The sequence below is a fragment of the Acinonyx jubatus genome, chromosome D3, assembly GCF_027475565.1.
Source record: "Acinonyx jubatus isolate Ajub_Pintada_27869175 chromosome D3, VMU_Ajub_asm_v1.0, whole genome shotgun sequence".
Classification (NCBI taxonomy): domain Eukaryota; kingdom Metazoa; phylum Chordata; class Mammalia; order Carnivora; family Felidae; genus Acinonyx; species Acinonyx jubatus.
The window spans coordinates 67,782,702-67,807,515 of record NC_069392.1 but is presented as its reverse complement, the minus strand read 5'-3'; the positions used below and the strand labels follow the sequence as shown (position 1 = coordinate 67,807,515).

Here is a 24,814-nt window from a genome sequence, read left to right as displayed (position 1 = left end):
CTGTAGAGGTCAGCACAGGTCTTGGGATCATGGACTAGAGGAACAGGTGAATGCCATATCCCTCAGGTGGGGTAATACTTCAAGCCTAAAAAATCTTGCCAAGCAGACCTTTGAGAGGGAAAAAAAGCTTTTGAAAGAGTAACAAATAGGAGAGTCTCAAGTTACCTTCCCAAACAAGTTCCTTGTTGGCAGTTGAGGACAGATCTGTGCCCTTCAGTAGTAGGGGCAGGGTGAGCATCCTCTCAGGATATCTGAGGAACCCAAGGAGAATAGGGGTCTGTCTGGAAATCCCCAGATTCTGGTATTAGGAAAGGGCCTTCACTGGGGCAGGACAGAGTGGGCCAGCTCTCCAGGTCCTACTGACAAAGGCAGCTCTGAGGAGCTTAGCCGCCATTGTAAGGAGGGTTTCTGGGGTCTATGGGGGAGCAAGTCCCCACCTTCTACCCATACATACCCCGTGTCAGGCTTGGCTGCACAGCCATGGGCACCTGATATGGACCTCATGGCATGGGGATAAGATGGGAAACTGCTGGGTCCTTCTGGGGTCTTCCTTTCTGAAATCATGCCTGCAGAGCACAAAATGTGCAGCTGTAGTGAGTCCCCAGCAATGATTTTTGGATGCTGCTGATGACCTAGGGAGGTGCCCAGGTGCTGCTCTTAGGAATCTCCCCACCACCTCAGGTGATCAGCCAAGAGTTCAGACTGAGCAAAGAAGACAGCTCCCGTTTATGGGGCACTTACTGTGTGTCAGGCATCAGGATATCCCTGAATCTTGATGAAACTCCAAGGAAGGGCTTACCATTGTCCCCCTTCCACATATGAGGAAACTGGGGCACAGAGAAGTCGAGTGATCTGATCGGACGTATGCAGCTGATCAGGGATAGAGCTGAGATCTGAACACAAGTCTGTCTGCCTCCATCCACTCTTAACATCCTGACTTCCCCGAGTCCCATGTCCACCTGGATGTTAGCATCCACGAAGAGTCGACCTCCTGGAGAGTCACGTTATCTTTGCATGAGGGTGCTAGGGTGTCCTCTGTGTCTGTGGCAGGTTGATGTCATCTGCAGAACATAGTTCTCCCTGAGAGTCTACAGAGGGGTGGGAGGTACCTGTGCCCCTTGCTACCACCACCACCATATTTTGTGCCTTCTTCCATACTCCACACTAACTCCAGTTGGAAACCCCTAGAGCCCAGTCCTCTGCTCCACTCTTGTGATGATCTGAGCCAGCTATGCCACCTGGAGGTGACCGTTGGGCTGAACCTAACTGCCAGTCTGGAGTGGAGAAGAGTGGACATGGCTAACCCACCACACACTCCCTCCCTGAGTCCACTCCCCTTGTGCAGAGACCTTTCAGCCTCCAGGCAGAGGACTCAGACCAGGGCAGGGGTGGGTACAGGCAGGATTGAGTTTTCTAAATGGATGACACCTAACTGAATTTCTCATGATTACTTCAAGCAGCGCTGGCTGCCAGACCAGACATAAGGGCATTTCCTATTGTAACCGGAGGATTTCCCTGGACTGTAGGAGAGTCTCTTTCTGTGACATGAAAACAGGACATGTTCTACTTGGACGCCAACAGCAGGTCCCAGGCTTGAGGTCCCACAGCACGAATGGCATCGTGCACTGGGCCCAATGGACATTCTTCGGCTTTCCGTGAAGCTTAGTTTCTGATGTGAATTAGTAATTGATTCCTGATGCCCCAGTGTATTGGTATTTTAACCAACAGCTCTGGTCTACTTGGAGCTCCCACAGAGAATAGCAATGAAGAATAATCAGTGGCTGTTGGTTGCTTGGAGAGCCTTACTTCACTTTCCCCACAGACCCCTTTCAGCGGGTGCTCTCAAGTCCTGCAGCACCAGTTTTTGCCCATGTTGACACGAGCAGTTGACATTGGCCCTAGGTCCCCCGTGTTTCCTCTGTGTGAGCCCTTCTGTAGTGCCCTTGCAAACCTGTACCAGGCACCTGGGGGGATGTTTCTCACTTTCCTGTTGTTCACTTGGGTGCCCAGTCTGCAGGGGCACAGCATGGATGAATCTGCCAGGGCATCAGTCTGTGGAGTCAGAGTCTTACAGGGTGAGGTGACAGGTGGTGAGAGGGACCCCGGGGCCCTGTAAAGGGCCTCCTTGGAGGAGGGGATACTGAAGGGGTCCTTTGTCTCTGAGCTGGCGATTAGGTTGCAACTCTTTGTGCCAGCAAGTCCAAGGGCTTGAGGGCCCTGTGTAAAAGAGCAAGAAAACCTGAAAAGCAAAGGCTGCAGATCCAGGAAGCCAGCTACGTTGTTCCCACAACTTAAAATTGGCTGCAAGGTCTGTCCAGCTAAACGTAGAAGGCTAACTGCTGTCAGCCAGCTTCCAGCTCTGCCCTCGCTCAGTAATACTTCTTGAATGTCAGCGTTGGTGTTTTTTCTGTTCCTGTATTTCTCCTGGGTTCACAATAGGGTTCTGTCAGGGGGGATGCTGGGAAAGCACTCAAGTATGCAGTGATTGTGAGATTTAATTCCACCTTGGAAGTTCCTTTTTTTTTTTTTTTTTAACTGCCATCATGTTTTTTTCCTGCCCCAACAACCTTACTCTCCACTTCTCCCTCTCTGCTGGCTTTCTCACAGAACAAAGAGTTCAAGACTCTGTCGGAGCAGTTGTCGGCGGTCACCTCCACACACACCATGGAGGTAGAGAAGTTGAAGAAGGAGCTGGCCCGCTACCAGCAGAGCCAAGGTGAGGACGGCAGCCTGAAGCTGCAGGAGGAGGTGGAGAGCCTGCGGGCGGAGCTGCAGAGGGCCCACTCGGAGCGCAAGATCCTGGAGGACGCCCACACCAAGGAGAAGGATGAGCTGAGAAAGGTACGTCGAGGCCAGAGAGAGCCGCTTGGCGATGGCCTGGCCTCCAAAGCACCCCTTCCGAGACCATTTCTTCTTCCAGCTGTAAAATTGACACAGACTTTACTGGGGCTTCTGCCCACAAACTGACCATCCCTCTGCATTTGGACGTGAAGTGTGCCTGCTTTAGGGTTAACACACATGAGCACGTGCCATTCACCGAACAAGTGTTATGTTTCACCATTGGCTGAACACAATGGCATCCCCTGAAAGGAATACACATGTGTGCCTCGGGGCGTATTTCTTACAGTCTAGAAATAGCCACCACATCGTCTCTGTGGCCTGAGCCCTTGTTAGCAAGAGGCGTGGTACAGAGGTAGTGGCCTTTCTTCCTGACATTGCAGGGATTGGGGCAACCTTTAGACATCCCTACTTGTAGCAATCATATTTTGGGGACTTTGCCTTAAGTGTCAGTGCCGATGGTTTCAGCCTGACTTGTCCATTCTGGTTGGTGTGCTCTGTTTCTCTCTACCGCATAAAATAGAACTTCTTGGGATTGGGCCCCCACTCCCCCATCTCAAAGTCCGGATACGAAGATTCCCTTCTCCTCTCCCATGTTAGCTGTTCAAACCAGGAATGTGCCAAGTGCCCATTGGAGAGTCCTCCATGGATGCAGGGCACAGCCATTTGCTCCTGCATCTCCGCAGTGACCCACAGACCACAGGGCAAATAGCGCCTCGCCCCATCATTTAGTGCCTCCATCACTGGAAGGTCACAGTGGGGTGAGAAGCTAAGGATGAAGGAGGGATTCAATGTTCCTAATTTTGGAATAATAACTTTAAGTGTTTAAACATTGAAACGGGCTAAATGCTGCCTCAGAAAGGGTCCTGGGGTAGATATTGCAATGGCCAGATTCTCATCCCTGTACTGCCATTGCCAAGCCCACATGGGAAAACTTACTGGCCTTGGTTCTCTCATATGTTTGTCTGTTTTTAAACAGTATAGATCATCTCTCAGGTTTCTAGTGAATGTGGCAACTGGCCAACTCCATGAGATACTATTTGGTGGCTTCTAGAAGGAAAAGTCCCCCAGCCCGGCTCCATAATGCTTCCCTCTTCCTCTGCCCATTACCTTCTCCTGGCCTGAGAGTCCCCCAGACACCACTAGGGAACATGCAGGCTGCTGTTAGAGATGACAGAGTACAAAGCCACTTGGGCCAGCTCATGCTGAACTTGCCTACATCATTTCCCTGTCCTAGGCAGAATTGCCACACCACCAGCCACTGCTTTCCCTGATCCTGCGGATTTCCCAGGTGTCAGAGATGGGGCCCACACGGGGACTGGGTGATGAATGAAGTGAGACCTGGGGCTTCCTGGTCGCATGTGGCTAGCCCAACACAGAAAAGTAGGCGCTTCTGTCCCCAGTATGCCACCCAGATAAACCTGTCAGTTCACCCACCAGGAGGCCTGAGGTGGACTTCATTCTTTGGATAAAGCATGGGGTGCTAGGAAGCTCCTGTTCGAATGTAGCTGTAAGCCTGTCACCTACAAACCGTGGGATTCCACCCTTGAGGTCTATTAACTGTGGGAATGGAGGGACAGTAACCCTTCTATGTGAATAAAAAAACAAGACCGTGGAATCCAAAGGCAGAGAAGAAGCCAGGATTAGGACTGGAAACCCTTGAGATTGACCCTAGGAGGGAAAGAAAAGCAGGTTCCCTGCATGTGCATACCCGTCGGATGAGACACGTGGGAAGTATATGTACTCAGCAGATCCACAAAGCTAGCTGTCTCCTGTCTCCGCCTCCACAGAGAGCACTTGACTTCTCAGCTCCCCAGCCACCTTCTCTGCTTCCCCTTGGGCACTTTGATTTGAGGACTTGGTGCTTTAAAGATGTCCAAGTCTCTATCCAAGGGAGTCTGAAGGCTTACATATGAAACTCTTCCTGGGCAGGGCAAAACAGAGAAGAGCCTCCTTCCTTTGCTCCTTAAAATAGTTTCCTAGGAGTGTGTTGAGCTAGGTTTTAAACACAATGAGAGCTTGGAACTGGCAAGAAGACAAGTCTCAAGGCCACTACAAGAAGGGGAAGAATAAGCACAGAGGCAGGACAAGAAAAGCACCTTCTCTGACTCTAAATGTAAGCAAATCCCAAACTAGCAACAGGAGAAGAAACTGGCATGAGATGATTCATTAGGTGCAGCATCCACCTGTCTCCAGGAAGAGAGTGGAAGCAAAATGGCCTCCTCCTCTCGGGTCTGGAAAAGCTTTTTTATTCTGGTGGCTGTGAGGTGGGTGAGTAGCAGAGCTAAGCTTCCCCCCGCCTCCCGCCCTCCATCTTTTGTCCCTGGTCAGGGTTTAATATTTATCAAAGGCACCGTGTCCAATCTTAACAAATGCTGAATAATCAGACAATTGGTTTCCTCTCGGGCTCGTCTAGAGGCTGCTCTGCCTTGAGCGAGATTGATGAGACGGGCAGAGCACAGTGAGGAACAGACTGCTCATAGGTGTTAATTAATGGGTTTGATATGTCTGTCAGCAAATGCTTTATTGGAACTGGTATCCTGCAAAACTTTGGGCTCCCCACTGCTGACGATACCCATTGTCTGGCCACGTGGCTGAGCTGCCCTTGGGTGGGGGGGAAGTTGGGTCTTCCTGGGGGCAGGAATTCCCCACTGTGGCTGCAGACCCCCAGCCACATGTTAGTGGGCACCCTCTCTGCTGAAGGCCTCCATTGTTGTGGCCTTCCCCCCAGAACAGTCGCACCCAGGCCTTTGGCCTCCGCTCCTTTTAGCCCGTGTGATGGGTTCTTTTTTAAAGCTATCAGTTACCCCATGCTGGCTGTCGTGTGCTGCTATGCCATCTTGTACAGTTGAGCTGTTTTGTGTCTGTGGGGAAAGAGACGTGGTGCCCAGGGCTGCCCTTGACACAGAGTTATGGCTCATTGTTCAGAATCTGCTCCAAAGGCCTGGCTCGGGGCAGGGTTGCGGGTGGGTGAAGAAGAATGGCCCCCAGCCAGCTTCCTAGCTCTGAGCAAAGGTCCTTGACACATGTGAGGGCTGAAGAGCAGCCCCCGGGCTGAGCGTCCAACAGTTAGGGCCATGTGTTGTATTGTGTCCTCTGTCACCGATCTGCCAGCCTCTGCTTGCTTACCTTGGGTAGTTCCAGTATAAACGTTTGGGGTTTTTCCAAATAGAAGTGGAGAAGTATCGTGGGGATAGTGGGTTCCTTGCAATGGGGTGTTTCCAGTCTTTCCCCAGAGATGCAGAGTAGACTTCTCTGGCCAACTAAAACATCAAGTTGTGCTCCCAGAGCTCCAGGGTTTGTGGTTTGGAAGGAGGCTGATGGTTACCGGAACCAGTATTCTGTGCCAACTGTGTGGAAGGATATCAGCTCATTGACAAAATCATGGAAATCCAGGTCCTTCATCCATTCACCAGATAGTTATGGGCTGCCTCTATTTGTTAGGTGCTGTTCTACGCACTGGGGCAAAAGGAAACTATTTTTTAAAGTCCTCTTGTTCTTATGGAGCTCACATGTTTGGGATTATGAGAGAATGTACAGACAGGAATCGAATACAAATGATCCATTGTGTGCCATAAAGAAAAATAAAGCAGAGTGAAGGGGGATAAAGAGGGACCTCTGGGGACAGGGAGAAGTATGGCTTCGCTTATGGCAGCCAGAGTCTCTCTGTCTCTGAAAACACACCTTAGTGAGGGGCGGGTGAGCCATGAGCATTTCTAGGAAACAGATAACAAGCGTAAATAGCAGTTGCAATGGGTGGGAATAGGCTGGGTGGGTTTGAGGACCAACCAGCCATTGGGCTGAAGCAGAGTGAAGGACAGAGGACTCAGGACACAACAGTGGGCAGATGATGAGCCTTTTCTGATAGACCTTGTCCAATCAGTTGGTCCTATGGTTTTCTACTAGAAACCTTGCACTTGGCTCTTTTTTTTTTTTTTTAGTATAAATACCCAACTTGATAAACAAAACAGAACTAAAAAGCTCAGAGCTACATTTGTATCCCTAAAGATGAACTAGTAAAGGCAGTTCTTGAGCATGAATCTGGGGTATTCGTTTCATTTAACTTACCAGGGGCTAAATTAGCCTGATAGTGCTAGGTTTTACCCCCAATGTTGGTTCTGATGATCTGTCCCAAATAACCTTTTAGAAGAAACGCTCCAAGTAATGTGGCGTGCAAGAGCTAAAAGATGCTCGCTCCACCCCTTGCCCCGCCCAAGAGAAAATGGAGCTGCTGAATGTGTGAGTCCTGAACCCTAGTGAAGATGTTAGCGTGCTAAAGGGAACACAGCTGCCTGGTTCTGTGTTCTGTGTCTCTCACTGTAGGCTGCATTCCTGACCGTTCACAAAAGAGACCATTTAGCTGCAGGAGTTTGTCACCTACTGTGCCTGCCAACAGACATCCCATGTGCTAGCTGGCTGGGAAGACTGAGGGGTGGCCAGTACCTGGGGAAATATGATAGGGAAGCCTTCTCTGTCCTCCCAGGGTATGGAGCCGATTGTGGGACCTGCCCCTCCTGCTGTTCACGGAAGAGCAGGAACGTGGGCCCACCTCCAGGGCTGTTCAGGCAAGGAAGAGAACAAAGCTCCCCAGGGTCACTTTGATGTAGGGCTCAGAATGACAAAGCTGAGTTCCTCAGAGGCCTGCCTTCATGAATCAAAGCCTCAGGGGGAGACAGAGGGAAGAAATGAGGCTCAAGCACATTAGAAGACTTCAAGCTAGGTACATGCTGTTGACCATGGCTTTCTCAAACTAGTCTTGCCTGAGATTCTAGATCATAAGTGGTTGCAATAAACTTAGACTACATTGCTAGGAATGGAGGTCTCTGGTCCAACCTAGTGGTAATGGCACGCACACTCTACTGGCCAGGCGCTGTGTTGCATCTCAGAAGGGTGTTGACTGTAGGAAGCGCAGAGCAAAGTAATGACCGTGAGTGATCTCAGATGCCTTCTCAGGTGACCACATGCTCCGTGAGCCATCTGCATATTCAGAGGGTGGTTAAGAGGAACACACATTGACTTAGATCAGGGAATTCAGAAGTTACAGCCTTGGGCCTTGTTCCTGGCTGAGGGAGAATGGAGTGTCGCCCTCCAGATGTGGCACCAGGTCGAGCTTCACTTGAGGCCCCACCAAGGCTTTCTTTTGTAGAGGCACACGCCTTGTGGTTTCTTCCGTTGGCTGTTTTCAGCTTGTGCATCAAGGAACATGAGAGCTATTTTTACTATTTGCCAAGGTACTCATCGGGTGAACCATCTTCAATAATAGAAAATGAGAAGCACTTGAGTACTTTTTCCCCACACTGTTTCTCTTGAATCATTTGATTAAGTAACTCTTGTGTTCTAGATGTTTTAGTCAACCACAAACCCATTCATTAAAAAAAAAAAAAAATTGAACCCTTTTTTTGTTTAACTGAGAAAAGCACAGGCCTCTTAATGGGATGTGTGGGGTCCTCCCTCCTTCAGTCACATTGGGCCGGGCTCTGATGACACGACAGCCTGGTGGTGGTCCAGGGGCCCAGGCTGCGCAGGTGGGTGAGGAAGCAGAGCAGTTTCTCTGGGTCTCTGGAGGGACCGACAGGCCCTGGAAGAGCTGAGCATGGGGCACAGCCCATATGTGCAGGATAGGAGGCCTTCCTGGAGGAATGAATCATGGTCCTAACCAGATGAGGAGAAGTCCTCAGTAAAAGGCTAGGGAAGAGTGTGGCAGAGGGAACAGGGAAATGCTCAGGTGGAAACCAGAGGTGGGGAGAAGCTGGGCTCCACTCAGCCTGTTTTAGGGAGGTGTGTGGAGGAGTTGAGCTTATCCTGAGGTCAAAGGGTGTGAACCCATTCTCCAGTTCTCACTTCTGCTACCTGCCCGGCCTCGTTTCTCAGCCAGTGCCCCCTGTCCAAACCACACATGACCACGACAGAGCTGTTCCGCCCCCAGACCAAGGCTTCCACACCTCCACACCTGCTCATCTTCCCACCCGGAGTGCCCTCGGCTGCCCGTGAAATCCCGCATGTCTCATTGAGAGGACCCACTTCTCCTGGGAAACCTTCTAGGGCCTCCATCTGTTCCTTGTTACCTCCTTTCTAAATCACCTCAGGGGTGCCTGGGTGACTCCGTTGGTTGAGCAGCTGACTTTGGCTCAGGTCATGATCTTGTGGTCTGTGAGTTCGAGCCCCAGGTCGGGTTCTGTACTGACAGCCTGGAGCCTGTTTCGGATTCTGTGTCTCCCTCTCTCTCTGCCCCTCCCCCACTCATGCTCTGTCTGTCTCTCTCTCTCTCAAAAATAAACATTAGAAAAATCCCCTCATAGCTGTGGTTCTCAACAAGAGGCCCACAGGAGTATTTTACAATGTCTGGAGACATCTTGGTAGTCACAATTAGGGGGGTAGAGTTACCAACATCTAGCGGGTAGAAGCCAGGATGCTGCTCAATGTCTGACAGGACACCACCCCCACTCCCGCCAACAATGACAAATTATCTAGCCTAACATGTCAACAGTGCTGAGGCTTAGAAACCCTGCTTTCCAGAGCTCAGCTATGAACCTTACTGGTTTTCTGCTACACACATGTCCGCCTCTCCCGTTGGGCTGGATGCGGAGGGCGGCCACCTCTAGTGTTCCTTATTTTTGCCTCTCTGGCTCCTGGCACAGAGAATTCTGTCAGGAACTGTCTGATGGGTGACTGACAGCTTTGCCCTGTATCATCCCTGGGGATAGAGCTAGGCTTGGTGAGCAGCGGCCTGTGATGACCAAAGGGCACCACTCAGTGTTTTTTCTTCCATTTCTCACCCTCGCCACCAAAGCAGATTTCGGTCTTTGCAGACACACCACATCAACTGTGTTAATTGTAATAGGCAATAACTTGTTGAGAAAGAAGAGTTTGTTATAATTAGTTATATGTATATCTTTAAAAAAATTTTTTTTAATGTTTTTGAGAGAGAGAAACACAGAGTGCAAGCAGGGGAGGGGGAGGGAAAGAGAGGGAGACACAGAGCCCGATGTGGGGCTTGAACTCCTAAGGGGTGAGATCATGACCTGAGCCAAAGTCGGACACTTAACCAACTGAGCCACCCATATACGCATATCCTTTTCCCAGCCTTTTCTTGTTTGATATCCTGAGGGGAGACAGAACATGCCCCTTTGCCTGACTCTCCATGGAAGGGTTTATAATCTGCCTGGTGGGTGAGGGCTCTGCTCAGTACCCAGAGTGGTGTCAGAATGATTCATACTGGTCAGAGCCTCATTCCCACAACTCTGAGCAGTACATTCACAGTTGAACTTGAGGTAGAAACCAAGTTTGTCTGAATTGAGAGAATGAAAAGCAGCAATGTCCCGTGGCAGAGAAGGCAAACAGTTTCCTAGAAGGTAGTTTCGAGCCTCCTTTTGCAGGACATTGAAAATTCTTTGAAATCAAAAGATATTGGATTGTTTCAACAGACTGTTGACAAAGTACTTGGAGCTTTTGGTAAGCTTCCAAAGGTACTGTGTATGTTCAGTTCTCTGTTTGGAGCCAGAGAGGGCAAGCCACCTGCAAATCCATTAGCTCCCTAGAGTAGCAGAGGCATCTGTGAGAGTCGCTGCCTTCCGAGCCCCTAGGGAGGACAGGGCCAGGTGACCTTGCTCTAGGACTCCAGCCTTGTAGAAATTCTTTCCTGACCCTTTCCATGCGATGCTGAGGGTGGAAGGAGCCATACTCATCTCTCAGCACCTTAAGCTGAACTTTAATGCTAGGGGGAAGGCAAGGGAGCACTTATTCATAACCAACTGAAATTCAGACGTCAGGAAGGTTCTACCCTTGAACCAGTCTGATGGGTCCATCAGGGATTTGTCTCCTAGGTAGCGGTCCTGGTAGGTTACCATCTAATCTCAGCTGCCATGCACATGTTATCGTTGTTGTACCATGGATGTCTTTCTACACAGGCTGGGAGGAGTCTTCCCCAGCCCAACCCCCACCCCCCTGCAGTAGATCATGAAATGTACCAAAGATGGCTGGAAGTGAGGACTTGAACCAGGGAGCAAGCTCATTCATTGTGTCACCCACTACAGTCTTGCAGGTGTCTCTGGAGGAGCTTATCACTCGGCCCAAATCCGGGAGCCTGTTTCATACTCATATTTTTATCTTGTACCACATCTAGCACAGGGTACTGTGCTTAGTAGATTGGTTAATTTGTGGAATGATTTTTTAGTAGCTTTATTGAATATAATTCATATACCATAGCTTACTCATTTAAAGTATACAATTGTTTTTTTTTTTAATATAGTCAGAGTTTTGCAACTATTGCATAGTCTAATTTTGGAATATTTTTATCACCCCCCAAAGAACACTGTATCCATTAATAGTCACACCCCATTCCCCCCTTATTCCCTGTCCCAGCCTTAGGCAACTAATCTACTTTCTGTCTCCATCGATCTACCCCTTCTGGACATTTCATGTAAATGGAATCCTACCATATGCAACTTTTGGACTGGCCTTTTTCATTTAGCATAATGTTTTCAAGATTTATCCGTATTGGAGCATTAATCAGTGCTTTATTGCTTTTTATTGCTAAATAGTATTTCATCATATGGATATACCATATTCATCAGTTCATTGATGGACATTTGAATTGGTTCCACTTTTTAGCCCTTTTGAATAATTCTCCTACAACCATCTGTGTACAAGTTCTTGTGTGGACATAAGTTTTCATTTCTCTTAGAAACCTAGGAATGGAATTGCTGGTCAAACAAGGGTTAAAATGCAACTTTCAAGGAATTTCCAAAGCTGCTGCATTGGTTTACATTCCCATCAGCAGTATATGAGAATTATGATTTCTCTGCATCCTCACCAAACACTTGTAATTGTCTTTTTTTTTTTTTTTTAACCATCCTAGTATATGTGAGGTGATAAATCATTGTGGTTTGGCTTGCATTTCCCTAATGACCTTGAACATCTTGTGTGCTTATTGGCCACTTGGAGGTGTCTACTCAATTTTTTTCCCATTTTTTGATTGGATTTCATTTGTTGAGTTATAAATACTCTATTCAGGGTCCAAGTTCCATATCATATAAATGATTTACAGATATTTATTGTCATACTGTGTGTTCCCTTTTCCTTTTGATAGTATCCTTCTAAGCAGAAAAGTTTTTAGTTTGGATGAAGTCCAATTTAAATATTTTTTTCTTTGGCTACTTGTGCTTTCGGTGTTATATTTAAGAAGCCATTGACTAATCCAAATTCAGAGATTTTGCTCCTTTGTTCTTTTCCAAGAGTGTTATAGTTTTAGCTCTTACATTTAGGTCTTCGATACACTTTATTTTTTGTGTATAGTGTGAGGTAGGAGTCCAATTTTACTTTGTGGAAATACAGTTGTCCGGGCCATTTGTTGAAAAGACTATTCTTTCCTCAATGAATTACAACATGAGGGTTTATTTCTGGATTCTCCATTCTATTCTATTGATCTATGGTCTACCCTGATGCTAGTGTCTCACTGTCTTGATTACCATAATCGTGTTTGAAGTAGTAAGTGTTAAAATTGAGAAGTGTGATCCTTCCAAATAATCTTTCAAGATTATTTTGGCTATTCTGGATCCCTAGATATTCCGTGTAAATTTCAGGGTCAGTTTGTCAATTTCTGCAACAAAGCCATCTGGGATCTTGATAATGATTTTGTTGAGTCTATAAATCAATTGGAGGAGGGTTATATCTTAACATTAAGTCTTCTGATCCACTAACTTAGGATGTCTTTCCACTTTAGATCTTCTTTAATTTCCTTCAACAATATTTTGTAGCTTTCAGAGTATAAATTTCTACTGCTTTTGTTAAATGTATTCCAGAGTATTTTCTTCTTTCTGAAGCCTTTGTAAATGGAATTGCTTTCTTAATTTTGCTTCTCAGATTGTTTACTGCAGTGTATAGAAATACAATCAAGTTTTGTGTATTGATCTTGTACTCTACGACCTGAACTCATTTATTCTAATACCTTTTAAGTATATTGCCTGGGATTTTCTACATAAAAGATCATGTCTTATGCAGATAAAGATCATTCTACTTCTTCCTTTCCAATCTTGATGATTTTTATTTCTTTTGTATTTGCCCTGGCTAGAATCTCCAGTACATTGGTGAATAGTTTTGGCAAGAGCAGGCATCCTTGTCTTTGTCCTGACTGTGGACACAAAAGGTATTCAGTCTTCTGCCATAAAGTCTGATGTTGTGGGTTTTTGTAGATACTCTTTATCAGGTTGAGGAAAGTCCCTCCTATTCCTAGTTTAAGTGTTTTTATCATGAACATTTGGTAACCTTTTTGTTAAGGATTTTTGCATTCATATCCTCAAGAGGTAATAGTCTGTGGTTTTCTTGTGATGTCTCTAGTTTTGGTGTTAGGATATTACTGGTCTTGTAAAGGGAACTGAGAAGTGTTCCCTCCTTTTCTGTTTTATGAAATAACCTGTGCAGAATAGGTATTAATTTTTCTTTCAGTTGTTGCTAAGTGATGGAATGATTTTAAAGTATATGCTTCAGCTTGGCGCCTGGGGAAGGTAATGTTGTAGAACCAGCCACATACATTCATCAACAGCTCCATGCCATTCCTGCTGCTTGAACTCCACATACATCATCTCCTTTAATTCTGAGACCAGGCCTATGGGGTGGGTGTTTGTTTTCCAGAGGGGGACCTGGGCTTTACAGAGCCAGAGATCTGTGGCTGTGGAGCTCCTTGTCTTTGCTGTACTTTGATTGTGATGTGATCGCAGGAGTTTTTTCTGTGCTGACTTGCCAGTGGTTCAGGGAGCCTCCAAGGAAGTGGGACTCAAGTCTGGATGCCTGAATCGAGGGCCCCTGGGCACGTGTTCCTCCTCCTCTTCCTGTCCAGTTTCCACAGTGCTCACTCACTTGCTTACCTTTGTCAGGAAGACAGGGATGCGACATTGGTGAGGAAAATTACTCAGTGGCCTTCTGCCAGATGAGTCTCCAGGGGTTCCAGAGAGAAACATGCAGAGGTGGATCTATTGTGCTCCAGCTCCCATGTTACGACAGACCCCTTTCCTATACTCTTCTAGAACAACTAATGATTTCTGATTGTCTTAGAATATGTATGAATTGTTACATTTTTAAATCTATACAAATATTTGCTCCAATACTAAATAGCCAAAACTTCCTTTTTTAAAAAGCTTGCCATACAGGGGCACCTGGGTGGCTCAGTCGGTTGAGCATCCAACTTCAGCTCAGGTCACGATCTCACAGTTCGTGGGTTCGAGCCCCACGTTGGGCTCTATGCTTGACAGCTCAGAGCCTGGAGCCTGCTTTGGATTCTGTATCTCCCTCTCTCTCTGCCCCTCCCCCACTTGGAGTCTGTCTCTCTCTCAAAAAATAAACATTAAAAAGAATTTTGTTAAATTTTTATGTTTTTGTTTTATTTTTGAGAGAGATACAGAGTGTGAGCAGGGAAGCGGCAGAGAGAGAGAGGGAGATACAGAATCCAAAGCAGGCTCCAGGCCTCTGAGCTGTCGGCACGAAGCCCGATGCAGTGCTCGATCTCATGAGCTGTGAGATAATGAGCCAAAGTCAGACACTTAACCGACTGAGCCACCCAGGCACTCCTTAAAAAAAATTTTTTTAAAGCTTGCCATACGTTGTTTGTATTCTTCCTCTGAACAGAGCAGGATTTTTCTTTAATTAGTCTTTTCTTTTTGTGCCATTTTCAGTAGCATTCACTTCATGTTTTCTTTGTGGTGGGGGCGGTGGGTATCATCAGAAGCTAAACACTAGAGTTCTCTTTCCTTCCGCAACACCTGACCTGTGCTGCTACACTGAGACCGGCAAGGGCAAGTAGGATGAAGACCAGAGATAATTCTTCATTGTGAGCCTTGGGCTCTCCTGCCACTCAGATTCGAGAGCTCAAAATTTACCAAGACAAGCAACCAAACACGAAGTGAAAGCCTATTATCATTGTCCATTCCTGCACACGGCCTGTGAGCATGTGCAGACTTCTCATGAGACTTCTGTGGGCGCTGGAAGACTGTACAGAGTGGTGAGCTCATCTGTCTTCTTTTAATGGGACTTTTCTTTCAGTGCAACAAATTTTCCCTCAGAATGAAAGCAGTCTTGACTGACTTGATTCTCTTAAAAAGAGGATGCAGACATAACCAGCTGAACTTCAAACCCCACAAAAGGAGCCTCTCCTTTCCCCAGCCTCAAAGGGCAAACATTTTCCCCTCTTGCTCTCCCTTTCAGCGCGTTGTAGACCTGGAGGAAGAAAATGCTCTCTTAAAAGATGAGAAAGAACAGCTTAACAACCAAATCCTGTGCCAAGCGAAAGGTAAGTACCAAAGCACTTGATTTTGCATTTTGGAGTTTAACTTCTTTTCCATACTGATTTCTGCCCCCAAAGCCTCCTAGCAAGAACACAGTTAAGATGGTGCAGGGAGAAAGGGCTTTAATAAATGAAAAAGAAGCGGGGGGGGGGGGGGGCACCTTTAAGACTCTGCTGTGACTCCTGGTTTTGAGTTTAATGCACATAATGGACAATGTAGTGGACAGGATTTGGAGTTCAGGGGACTTGTACTTGAAGAATAATTACCATATGCTACTGCCTGGCCTTGAGCAACTCCCTTAATGACTGTAGTCCTCAGTTTCTTCATCTGCAAAATGGGCATAAAAGTATAGCTCTCCGAAGCATAAAGCATTTAGCATGGTGCTTGATACCTAATGAGCACCTAGGAGCTGTCATTATTGCTGATTTTAAATTTATCTTTAGTGTCCATAGGACCTGTTGTGGTTTCTTCTGCCCAGTGGGTCGTCTGCTAATGTTTGCTGAAGAGAAGGTCCCGGGTCAGATCCCACCGACCCCTGTGCCACCATCAACCCCCATGGGCTGCCTGACCAAGGAGGAGCAGTGGGTGTCCACAGATGCCAGTCCTTGCCCAGCTCAGTGGGTTCCTTAAGCAAATCACTCACCTTTTCCTCTTAGGTCTCTCTCCTGTGCCACGAGAGGATTGAACCATCTAAGGACGTGATTTCACCCAGCATGAAATCTCATTGAAAACTTAAACTTCATTTCCCTATAAATATTGCTTCTTTCTGCTGATATGAATAATAAGTTTTGGTGATGGGGGGGGGGCCCATCCATGTGATCTGTTTACCTTCCCTCCTTCCCCCAACCTGACATCTGGCCTTCTCTCCTTCAATCTCCCTACAGTTCCAGAACCCGAAAGATCAGGAATGGGGACAAAACTGGGGAACAAAACCTGGGTTCTTCCAGGCATCTTGCCAGCAGCTGCTGTGACCGTTGTCACAGGAGAGAAGCTGGTGCATTAAGCAAGGGAATGTCCTGTCCGCTGCCTGCTTCTCCCCCACTTCCCCGAAAGCAACATGGGCTTCCCCCCTTCTCTGAAGACTTAAGCTGCCCTGACAAGCTTCCCTTTGCTCTGCAGTGGGTGAAGTTGCTGCTGAATAAACTCATCAGGTGGTGGTGGTGGGCACTTGTCATGGGCAGCCTTGCAAAGAGAGATTAATCACAAAGCATGAGTCAAGACTCATGCAAGGGGAATCCACTCAGAAAGCAAAACTGCAGTTTCGTGTGCCTGCTTTCCAGATGAATCTGCCCAAAACTCTGCCAAGGAAAATCTGATGAAGAGGGAGCTGGAGGAGGAGCGCTCCCGGTACCAGAACCTCGTGAAGGAATATTCACGGTTGGAGCAGAGATACGACAACCTTCGGGATGAGATGACCATCATCAAGGCAAGGAGGGCAGTTCTGGCACCGGCCCCACCTCTGGCTTCCTCACCCCCATTCATGCACATCTCCAGCCACTGCACTGCCATCCAACACGGTCGTGCTCAGTAAATCTGTGCCTTTCTGGCGGCTGTTCTTGCCGTGCCTGCCAGTGGTTATCACATAAGGAAGTAGTGGGGCCAGGTGATCCTTCCCAGGGACGGCTCCTTTTTCCAACTTTGGGGTCTTCTAAAGATCTCAGGAGTTTAAGGAAAATCCCACCATGGTGCATATTGTCAGTCATGTTACCTGCCCCAGAAACGTCCCTACACTGAAACACTAGCAGCGTGGGGGAGTTCAGATCTCTGCATTGCTGGTGCATGCTGCAGAGAAACCCACAGCGTCTGATCATTTCTCCTAATCTTTATACATAGAAACATCCTATTTCAGGATTTATCGTTCCTTTTTACCCCACATAAACATTCCCTCCAGAAATGCGTATTCAAACAAGATTGATAAGTTAATTGCATAGGAACCAGGAAGATAAGCTGAAGAGGAACATATATAAATACAGAATTTTCTGGCCAGTTTTTATTCTCAAAGCCAAATCATATGCAAGAAAAAGAAAAGTATTTTTACATGAACAACCTAAGTATAAAATGGTAACCTCTATTTCTTTTTTCAAAATGTTTTAAGTTTGGTTATTTAGAGAATGTGCATGAGTTGGGGAGGGGCAGAGAGAGAATTCCAAGCAGACTCCACACTGTCAGTGCAGAGCCTGACCCTGAGCTCTAGCTCACAAATCATGAGACTGTGACCTGAGCCAAGATCAAGAATTGGACACTTAACTGACCGAGCCCCCCGATAACCTCTATTTCTAATGTGCTTCCTATTTTCATAAAATTGGAGCACAAGTTGAAGGGCCCTCTAAGGGGCCCTTAGAAGCAGGCTTGCTACATTCCTTTCAAGTGGGGGCCTAATGACAGGATGGCCTTTGTGTACTATCAAGGCAAGACCAGGAAGATAAGGCTTGTTTCCTCAGGACTTTGTGGAAAAATCGGCTGAGGTGTTAGGGACTCAGATCTCATTAGGAGAGAGGGAATTTGGTCCGGCTATGGAGGTCCCTCCTCATCGTAATTTTGTTAGCTAGACAGATGACTATAAGAACTGTAGATGAAGTTTTCATGGGAACAGCTCCATTTAGCTATCATTCCAAGACCTGTTCTTGTTGACAAATGAGGCCAGAGTCCAACTCTAAGATCTACTGGCCTTTGAAAAAGAAATAGTTCTCATGAGCATTCATTTGTTAGGAGTACTCACATTTTTCTCCTTCAACAGCAAACTCCAGGGCACAGGCGGAACCCATCGAACCAGAGCAGTTTAGAATCTGACTCTAATTACCCCTCCATCTCCACATCTGAGGTCGGAGACACAGAGGATGCCCTCCAACAGGTGGAGGTGAGTAAGACAGGCTCATGGCTGCTGTCTGTGCTCCAGAGGGAGTGGAGCTGCTTTGGGTTTACCAACTGTGTAGAGATGTACTCTTCTGGCTAATGGTGACCAGAGTGTCCACAGGCTTCTTTCTGACCATGGGATCACTTGGCCTGCAGGCAACTTACGGATCCTGGAGCTAATATTTACTGTGCAAAGAGGTAGATTACTGTTCACCTTACCCACTATCCAGGAAGAAAGGAAGAAGGTAAATCCCTGATCCTTCCTCTTATAAAAACCGAGAGCCTATTGCAGAGAGGTAAATGCCTGACTTAAGAAGGAACAGCTTAGGTGAGGATGTGGAGAAACGGGAGCCCTCTTGCACTGTTGGTGGCAATGCAAACTGGTGCAGCCGCTCTGGAGAACAGTGTGGAGGTTCCTCAAAAAATTAAAAATAGATCTACCCTATGACCCAGCAATAGCACTGCTAGGAATTTACCCAAGGGATACAGGAGTGCTGATGCAGAGGGGTACATGTACCCGAATGTTTATAGCAGTGCTTTCAGCAATAGCCAAAACATAGAAAGATCCTAAATGTCCATCAACTGATGAATGGATGAAGTTGTGGTTTATACACACAATGGAATACTACGTGGCAATGAGAATGAAATCTTGCCATTTGCAGCAATGTGAATGGAACTGGAGGGTATTATGCTAAGTGAAATAAGTCAGAGAAAGATATCCTATGTTTTCACTCATATGTGGATCTTGAGAGACTTAACAGAAGATCATGGCGGAAAGGAAATGGAAAATATAGTTACAAACAGAGAGGGAGGCAAACCATAAGAGACTGTTAAATACAGAGAACAAATCAAGGATTGATGGGGGGTGGGGGAGAGGAGAAAGTGGGTGATGGGCAGTGAGGGAGGGTACTTGATGGAATGAGCACTGGGTGTTGTATGGAAGCCAATTTGACTATAAATTATATTAAAAAATAAATACAACATCAGAGAAAGAAGGAACAGTTTAGTCATTAAAATGGAAATAATTTATCATCCCCATTTAGTATCATAGCATATATAAAATAGCCATAAATATGCAAGAAAAATTTTTTTCCTGACTTAGAAGCTGGGTAAAACTCAGAGAACAATTATTTGGAATATTTGGACCCACAGATATTTGCCGAGTGACTATATCTTTGTCAATAATAGTCCCAGAGTTTCTAAATACTGTACCACACAGTGGACTTTGTAACCTGTGTGTAATTTTCCCAAAGGTAGACAGACACAAGTTTTCCTCCGGCATCTGAAGAGAATCACAAGTACATAAAACCTTAAGCACGTGAAAGACAGACCTGGAAGAGAGGCAGTTGTAAATACAAACGTGCTTTGAGCACATCTTTGTGCAGGGTGCTGCAGGCGAAGTAGTGGTCACCAAGCCAGGGACGGTCCCTGCCCTCGCAGAGCTTGTCTGGTGGAAAGTCGGCAGTAATCAGGTGACGGGAGAAGTTTGTAATAGAACTTCAAGTGTTCGGTGCTAGAAAGAAAAAGTATGATAAGAGACCGCGAGTGACAGGGTAAAGGTGGCAAACGATAGGAAAGAGGTCCTTGGGATGGGAACGTGTTCTCTCGTACGTTCAGTGTGGTCTGCTGCTCGCCGTAAGCACTTAGCTCATGTTAGCTTGAGAGAGGCCATTGCTGTCACCACTGCAGCGTCCGAAGTCTGGATCCTGGAGGCTTCAGTCATTTAAACTCCAGACATGCCACCAGGCATATATGTGGCCATTTCTGTGCAGATGTAACCACCTCCATCAGCAGATTGACCTTCTTCAAGGAAATTGAGGCTGGTTCTTGGGATCAGCCAGGACAGCTAGTACAGTGCTGGCTAAGCGCGAAGTGCTCGTGAAATGCTATACATGTACTTTAAAGATCCACATAGATAAGCTCATGCAGATACACCTGTTTGTACATGCGCACCCACACACAACAGAACCCCAGAGGGCAAACCCAGGCATGAATCCAAAGGGAGAAAATCTGGGAAATCGATGCTCTCGGGTCTATGGAATAAACAGGTTGCATGGCAGGGAAGTCTTGTGTAGGTTCTGTTTCAAGGTACAATCAAGTGGTGTTTGACAACACATTTGCAGTGATTAGTAACCACATCGATTCTTCCATCAGGAAGTGTCGAGCCTGAGTTTGACAATTTCTCTGGTATGAGACCATTTCCATCAGTGAACTCTTTTAACTTCCAAATAAAATGGCTGTGTCTTTACTCTTGGAATGTATGAGTGGTTATCTTAAGTGGCTCTCACAGGAATATAAATGGGCCAGACTCAAATGTCATCTAGACAGAAAATGAGCCTGGAGTGCCAACTTCACTCTGAGAACTGATGGTTGGTTGGCATTGGCTCTGCCTCTGGGGTGCAGGTTGATGTTTGTACAGAGAGAGAGGACAGGCAGCTGATACAGAGGCAGGCTGGGAGGTGCCGTGTGTCCCCTGAGGCAGCTATGCTATTGAAACCTCCTTCCCGGCCCCCTGTGTTCCCCTGAAGGACATCGGCCTGGAAAAGGCAGCCATGGACATGACCGTCTTCCTGAAACTGCAGAAGAGAGTGCGCGAGCTGGAGCAGGAGAGGAAGAAACTTCAGGTGCAGCTGGAGAAGAGGGAGCAGCAGGACAGCCGGAAGGTCCAGGTGCGTGCTGGGGCTACAGGCCTGCAGAGCGGCCCCCAGGTGCCGGCGTCAGCACGCTCTTTCCCAGGATTCACGTGGCAGGGTGACCACTTGGGCTTATGCAGGTGCTCGGTTTCAGAGAGGAGCTTCCACCTCGTGTTGGTGTCACACTGAGTCTTCTCTACCTGCCGGCGCCCCGAGACCACTCCAGATGTATAGGAGTAGGCTTCCCAAGTGCCCCCAGGGCAAGGGATTCTCAGTGGCGAAGCTAGGGAGAGCCTGTGGCATTGTCACCTATTTGCAAAGGGCACTAGGATGTGTGATTAAAGTATAAATACAAGCCAGAGTCTAATTTTAACAGAGACAAGTGACTCCTTTACCTGGAGTCTGGCATGGACTTCAGTCTACCCCCCACTGGGTTAGGGGTAGACCAGGTTTGTGGTCACTCACTTTTCTATCCCATGATTGCTCCCTGGCCTCAGTCCAGATTATCATCAGTGCCTTGGGTCTCAAAAGGGTATGTCTTGAGACCTTAGCGTCCCCAGATGTATCACTCTCTCAGGGACCCCCCCCCCAGGTACCTATGCAATGCTCAGCACTGTGGTAGAGCCAGGTCGTAGTAGGTATTCAAACTGTTTATTACACAAGAGGAGATAAAAATATAAGAAGAAAAACCCCTAGCCATTGAGGAATTTATGATCCAGTTGGGGGGACCAGACACATAACACAGGTGACAAGTGAAAACATCGATAGAGTTCAAATAAATGCAAGGTTGGGTACAGATTGGCACTGTAGGAATAAAACCCACTGAAGTTAGCAGTGATAAGACCCATGTATTATTTGTTGGGAGGTAGAAAGACCACTTCCAATGGGATAGAAGGCCAGTTCTGACACTGGTCATATCACTAGCTGGACCTCATCATGGGTTTGTCAGAGGTCTTTGTTCTGAAGCCTGACTTGCCCATTGTGGAGTTCAACCCCCTCCCTGCTTCTCAGGCCTGCTCCCACCTCTACACATGGTCTCCTTTTAGTGGTAACACCTGGCTTCCCTTTCCCTTCAAATGTGATACAGACACTGGTCTGTATTGCTAGAATATTCTCTGGTATTCTGAGCACAAAGTGGGGAGGTAAATCTTGTTGGTGGACTTCAGTCTCTCAGGTGGATTAGACTGGAGATTGAAGGGGTTAGATTTACATACGATTCAGTCCACAGAAGAGAAGGAGCCCTGACAGGCAAGCGCAAATCAAATATATGAAAAGCTACACAGACCACATCAGACCATCCCTGATGTAGAAGTCCCCAGCCCACCCAGCTACCCCCAAAGGTCCAGGCTCCAGATTCCTCACCACAGAAATGCCAGATAACTTTGAAATCTTGGCTTTAGGCTTTCTCTTTGTCTTGCTACAAAATAAAAAGGGATATCCCTTTCTTGAAAAGTAATCCTTGGGGGGGTGCCTGGGTGGCTCAGTTGACCGTCTGACTCTTCCTTTCAGCTCACTCAGGTCATGATCTCACGGTTCATGGGTTCAAGCCTCGAGGCGAACTCTGTATTGACAGTGCAGAGCCTGCTTGGGATTCTCTCTCTCCCTCTCTCTCTGCCCCACCGCCTCTCGCGCTCTCAAAATAAACTTTAAAAAAAAGTTATCACTGAACAAGAGTTAGAACTATAGGGTTGGCCTATAGCCCTGAATGTGTATTGAGGATCTCCCTTTAAGGAGAAAGATCTTGTTTCTGCAGAGTTTAGTAAGAAAGGCAGGAGTGGGGCAGGGGACGGAAGGTGTGGAATCCCTCTACAGCACTCTACAGGATCATGTTCTTGGATCTGCCCCTGGTTCCAAGAGGAATCCTGAGCCATCTGAATCTTTCCTCCAGAGAGATGTGGCGTGGGGTCGCAGCTACAGAGAGAAGTCTGTAGGATGTGCCATCAGTATGGGAGTGGCAGTCTGCTGTGAGGATGGGGCCTCTGTGACAGCTAGGCTGTCCTTGTGTTTGACTTCCCATCCAGCCAGCCCCCTTTCTCAGGGCATAGCAAAGTCACTTTGGCCACCAGGGAGATTCCAGTGGGCTGCCCACTTAGAAACATAACTGCCAGTCCACCTTAATACAGCCCCTTGGACCACGGATGATCTCTATTTTCTGAGAACCGGATGCACTCAACAATTATCCATGGCCATGCGGCAAATCCACGCTCCACAGAACACAAGTGCAGGCCTCTCTCACTGGGGCAGAGATGAAGAGCCCACTCTGAAGAGTCCCATCTGGTACCACTAATGGGGTGGGAGCCAAACAGAGACTGGTACCCTGGACAGCGGCTGTCCCAGGTTGCAGGGGCGGGAAACCATGTGGTCCATGCAGCAGCCCTACATCTGGACAGTCTCCCGGAGGTGCTCACATCCATCCTGGTCTGTATGCCTGGGCACACCTAATCCATGCACAGCAGGGGAGTGGCCTTACCTTGGACTTAAGGTTGCTAGCACTGCAGATTATGTAATTAAGCACTGTCAGGTTTTAGCTCCACAACCCATCTTATTCAAGGACTTTCACCCACTACTTAAAATCACCCCATGCAGCTAACCATTTATGAAGGTGTTTCTGCCCCTTCTTGTTGACAATTCAGGTTCAGTAGCTGCCAAACAATTATAGGAGTCATTGGTTCACTGAGTATGATGGGCTAGCATTACAGCTGTTGCTGTCCACATTCCTTGGAATTGAAATCAGCATTTACTGAGCATCGTAGGGGCCAGCTGCCAGAGTCCCTGTTGTGGGGTGATATGGAGGAAGCATGCTTCTCCACAAAGTGCTTAGTGATTCAGTTGGGAAAACTGAATACACATGTTCACACACACCCCAAAAAAACCAAAGGTAGCTCATTAATCTCCTTAATAAGCATGTAATTATTATGTATTAGCCTTAAGAAGTACATAAGTGTTATGGTGCTGGTTTCCTTGGCCGCTGAAACAAAATCCCACAAACTGGATGGCTCAAAACAACAGAAATTGATTCTCTTGTAGTTCTGGAGGTCAGAAATCAAAAAGTAAGGTCCCAACGGGGCCATGCTCTCTTAAAGGCTTTTGGGGGGAATCTCTTCCATGCCTCTCTCTGAGCATCTGGCATTGCCAGAAACCCTTGGCATTCCTTAGCTCCAGTTCCTTGACTTGGCACTGTATGACTCCAATCTCTGCCTCCATCGTCATGTGGTATTCCCCTGTGTGCGCACGCGCACATGCTATCGATCTCCTTGTAAGGGCACCAGTCGTATTGCATTAGGGCCCATCCTTATGACCTCATCTTGACTTTGATTTTATCTGCAAAGATCCCGTTTCTAAGTCACATTCACAGGGTACCAGGCTTTGGACTTCAACGTATGTTTTGTGGGGACATCATTCAACCTGTAGCACAGTGTATACATATTTCTATGCCTAAGGACCTGGGAATGAAGTTATGGAAACGGTGAAGACGGGCAGGAGGGTAATTTACGGAGAGCTTCCTGGTGGCCTGAAGTAGGGTACTACATTCTGGAGGCGGGAAGAAAGCAGACACAGAGCAGGGAGTGTGGGCAAAACGAGCATGTCTTCTGTGGTTGAAAATATCACCATGGGACAGCTGCCTGTGGTCCCTGCTCACCTCTGTCTCCTCATCCGTGCAGGTGGAACAAGCAAAGAATGACCTGGATTTGGACCAGGATGCAGATCTAGCCTACAACAGTCTGAAGGTAAGATTGTCGGCCAACAAGTTCCCCAAACTCGTACCCTGTGGAAGATGGGTGAGCAAGTCTGTGCATAAGTGGAGCCATAAGCGGGCAACTTGACCCTTCAGTTTCTTCATCTGTGAGATAGAGGCAAATGTGTACTTACTACAAGGAGCCATAATCTCTACTTACAGGAGACACCAACTATAGGTGTCCCACAGTTTAGTTCAACATGGGCCCTAACTACCTGCATTTAGGATAGACCCCACTGGTCAGTGCCCTCGTCCCTCAAGACTGCCCTCATTTCAGATGCCAGTCACATTGGTGAGTCCCCAGGTTACCCACACTTCTGTCCACTTAGCTACCAATCGGGTTCCCGTGACCCCCCTCCTCAGGTGTGATCACATGTTAGAGCAGCCCACAGAGCTCAGGAAAGCATCTTACTCGCTACTCCTGGTTTATTCTAAAGGCTGCAGCTCGGCAGGCGAATGAAGCAGGCACAGGTGTGTGG

General features: G+C 47.3%; 1 protein-coding gene across 1 annotated transcript in view; it reads left to right on the top strand.

Annotated features, from left to right (window-relative positions):
* MYO5B (myosin VB) overlaps positions 1-24,814 on the top strand; it is a 230,963-nt gene that overhangs the window by 173,412 nt on the left and 32,737 nt on the right. Inside the window, exons 22-27 of the mRNA XM_053205589.1 lie at positions 2,608-2,841; positions 15,034-15,118; positions 16,394-16,539; positions 17,851-17,970; positions 20,495-20,635; positions 24,262-24,327. Coding sequence (XP_053061564.1) covers positions 2,608-2,841; positions 15,034-15,118; positions 16,394-16,539; positions 17,851-17,970; positions 20,495-20,635; positions 24,262-24,327 — 792 coding nt within the window. The remainder of the gene's footprint in view (positions 1-2,607; positions 2,842-15,033; positions 15,119-16,393; positions 16,540-17,850; positions 17,971-20,494; positions 20,636-24,261; positions 24,328-24,814) is intronic.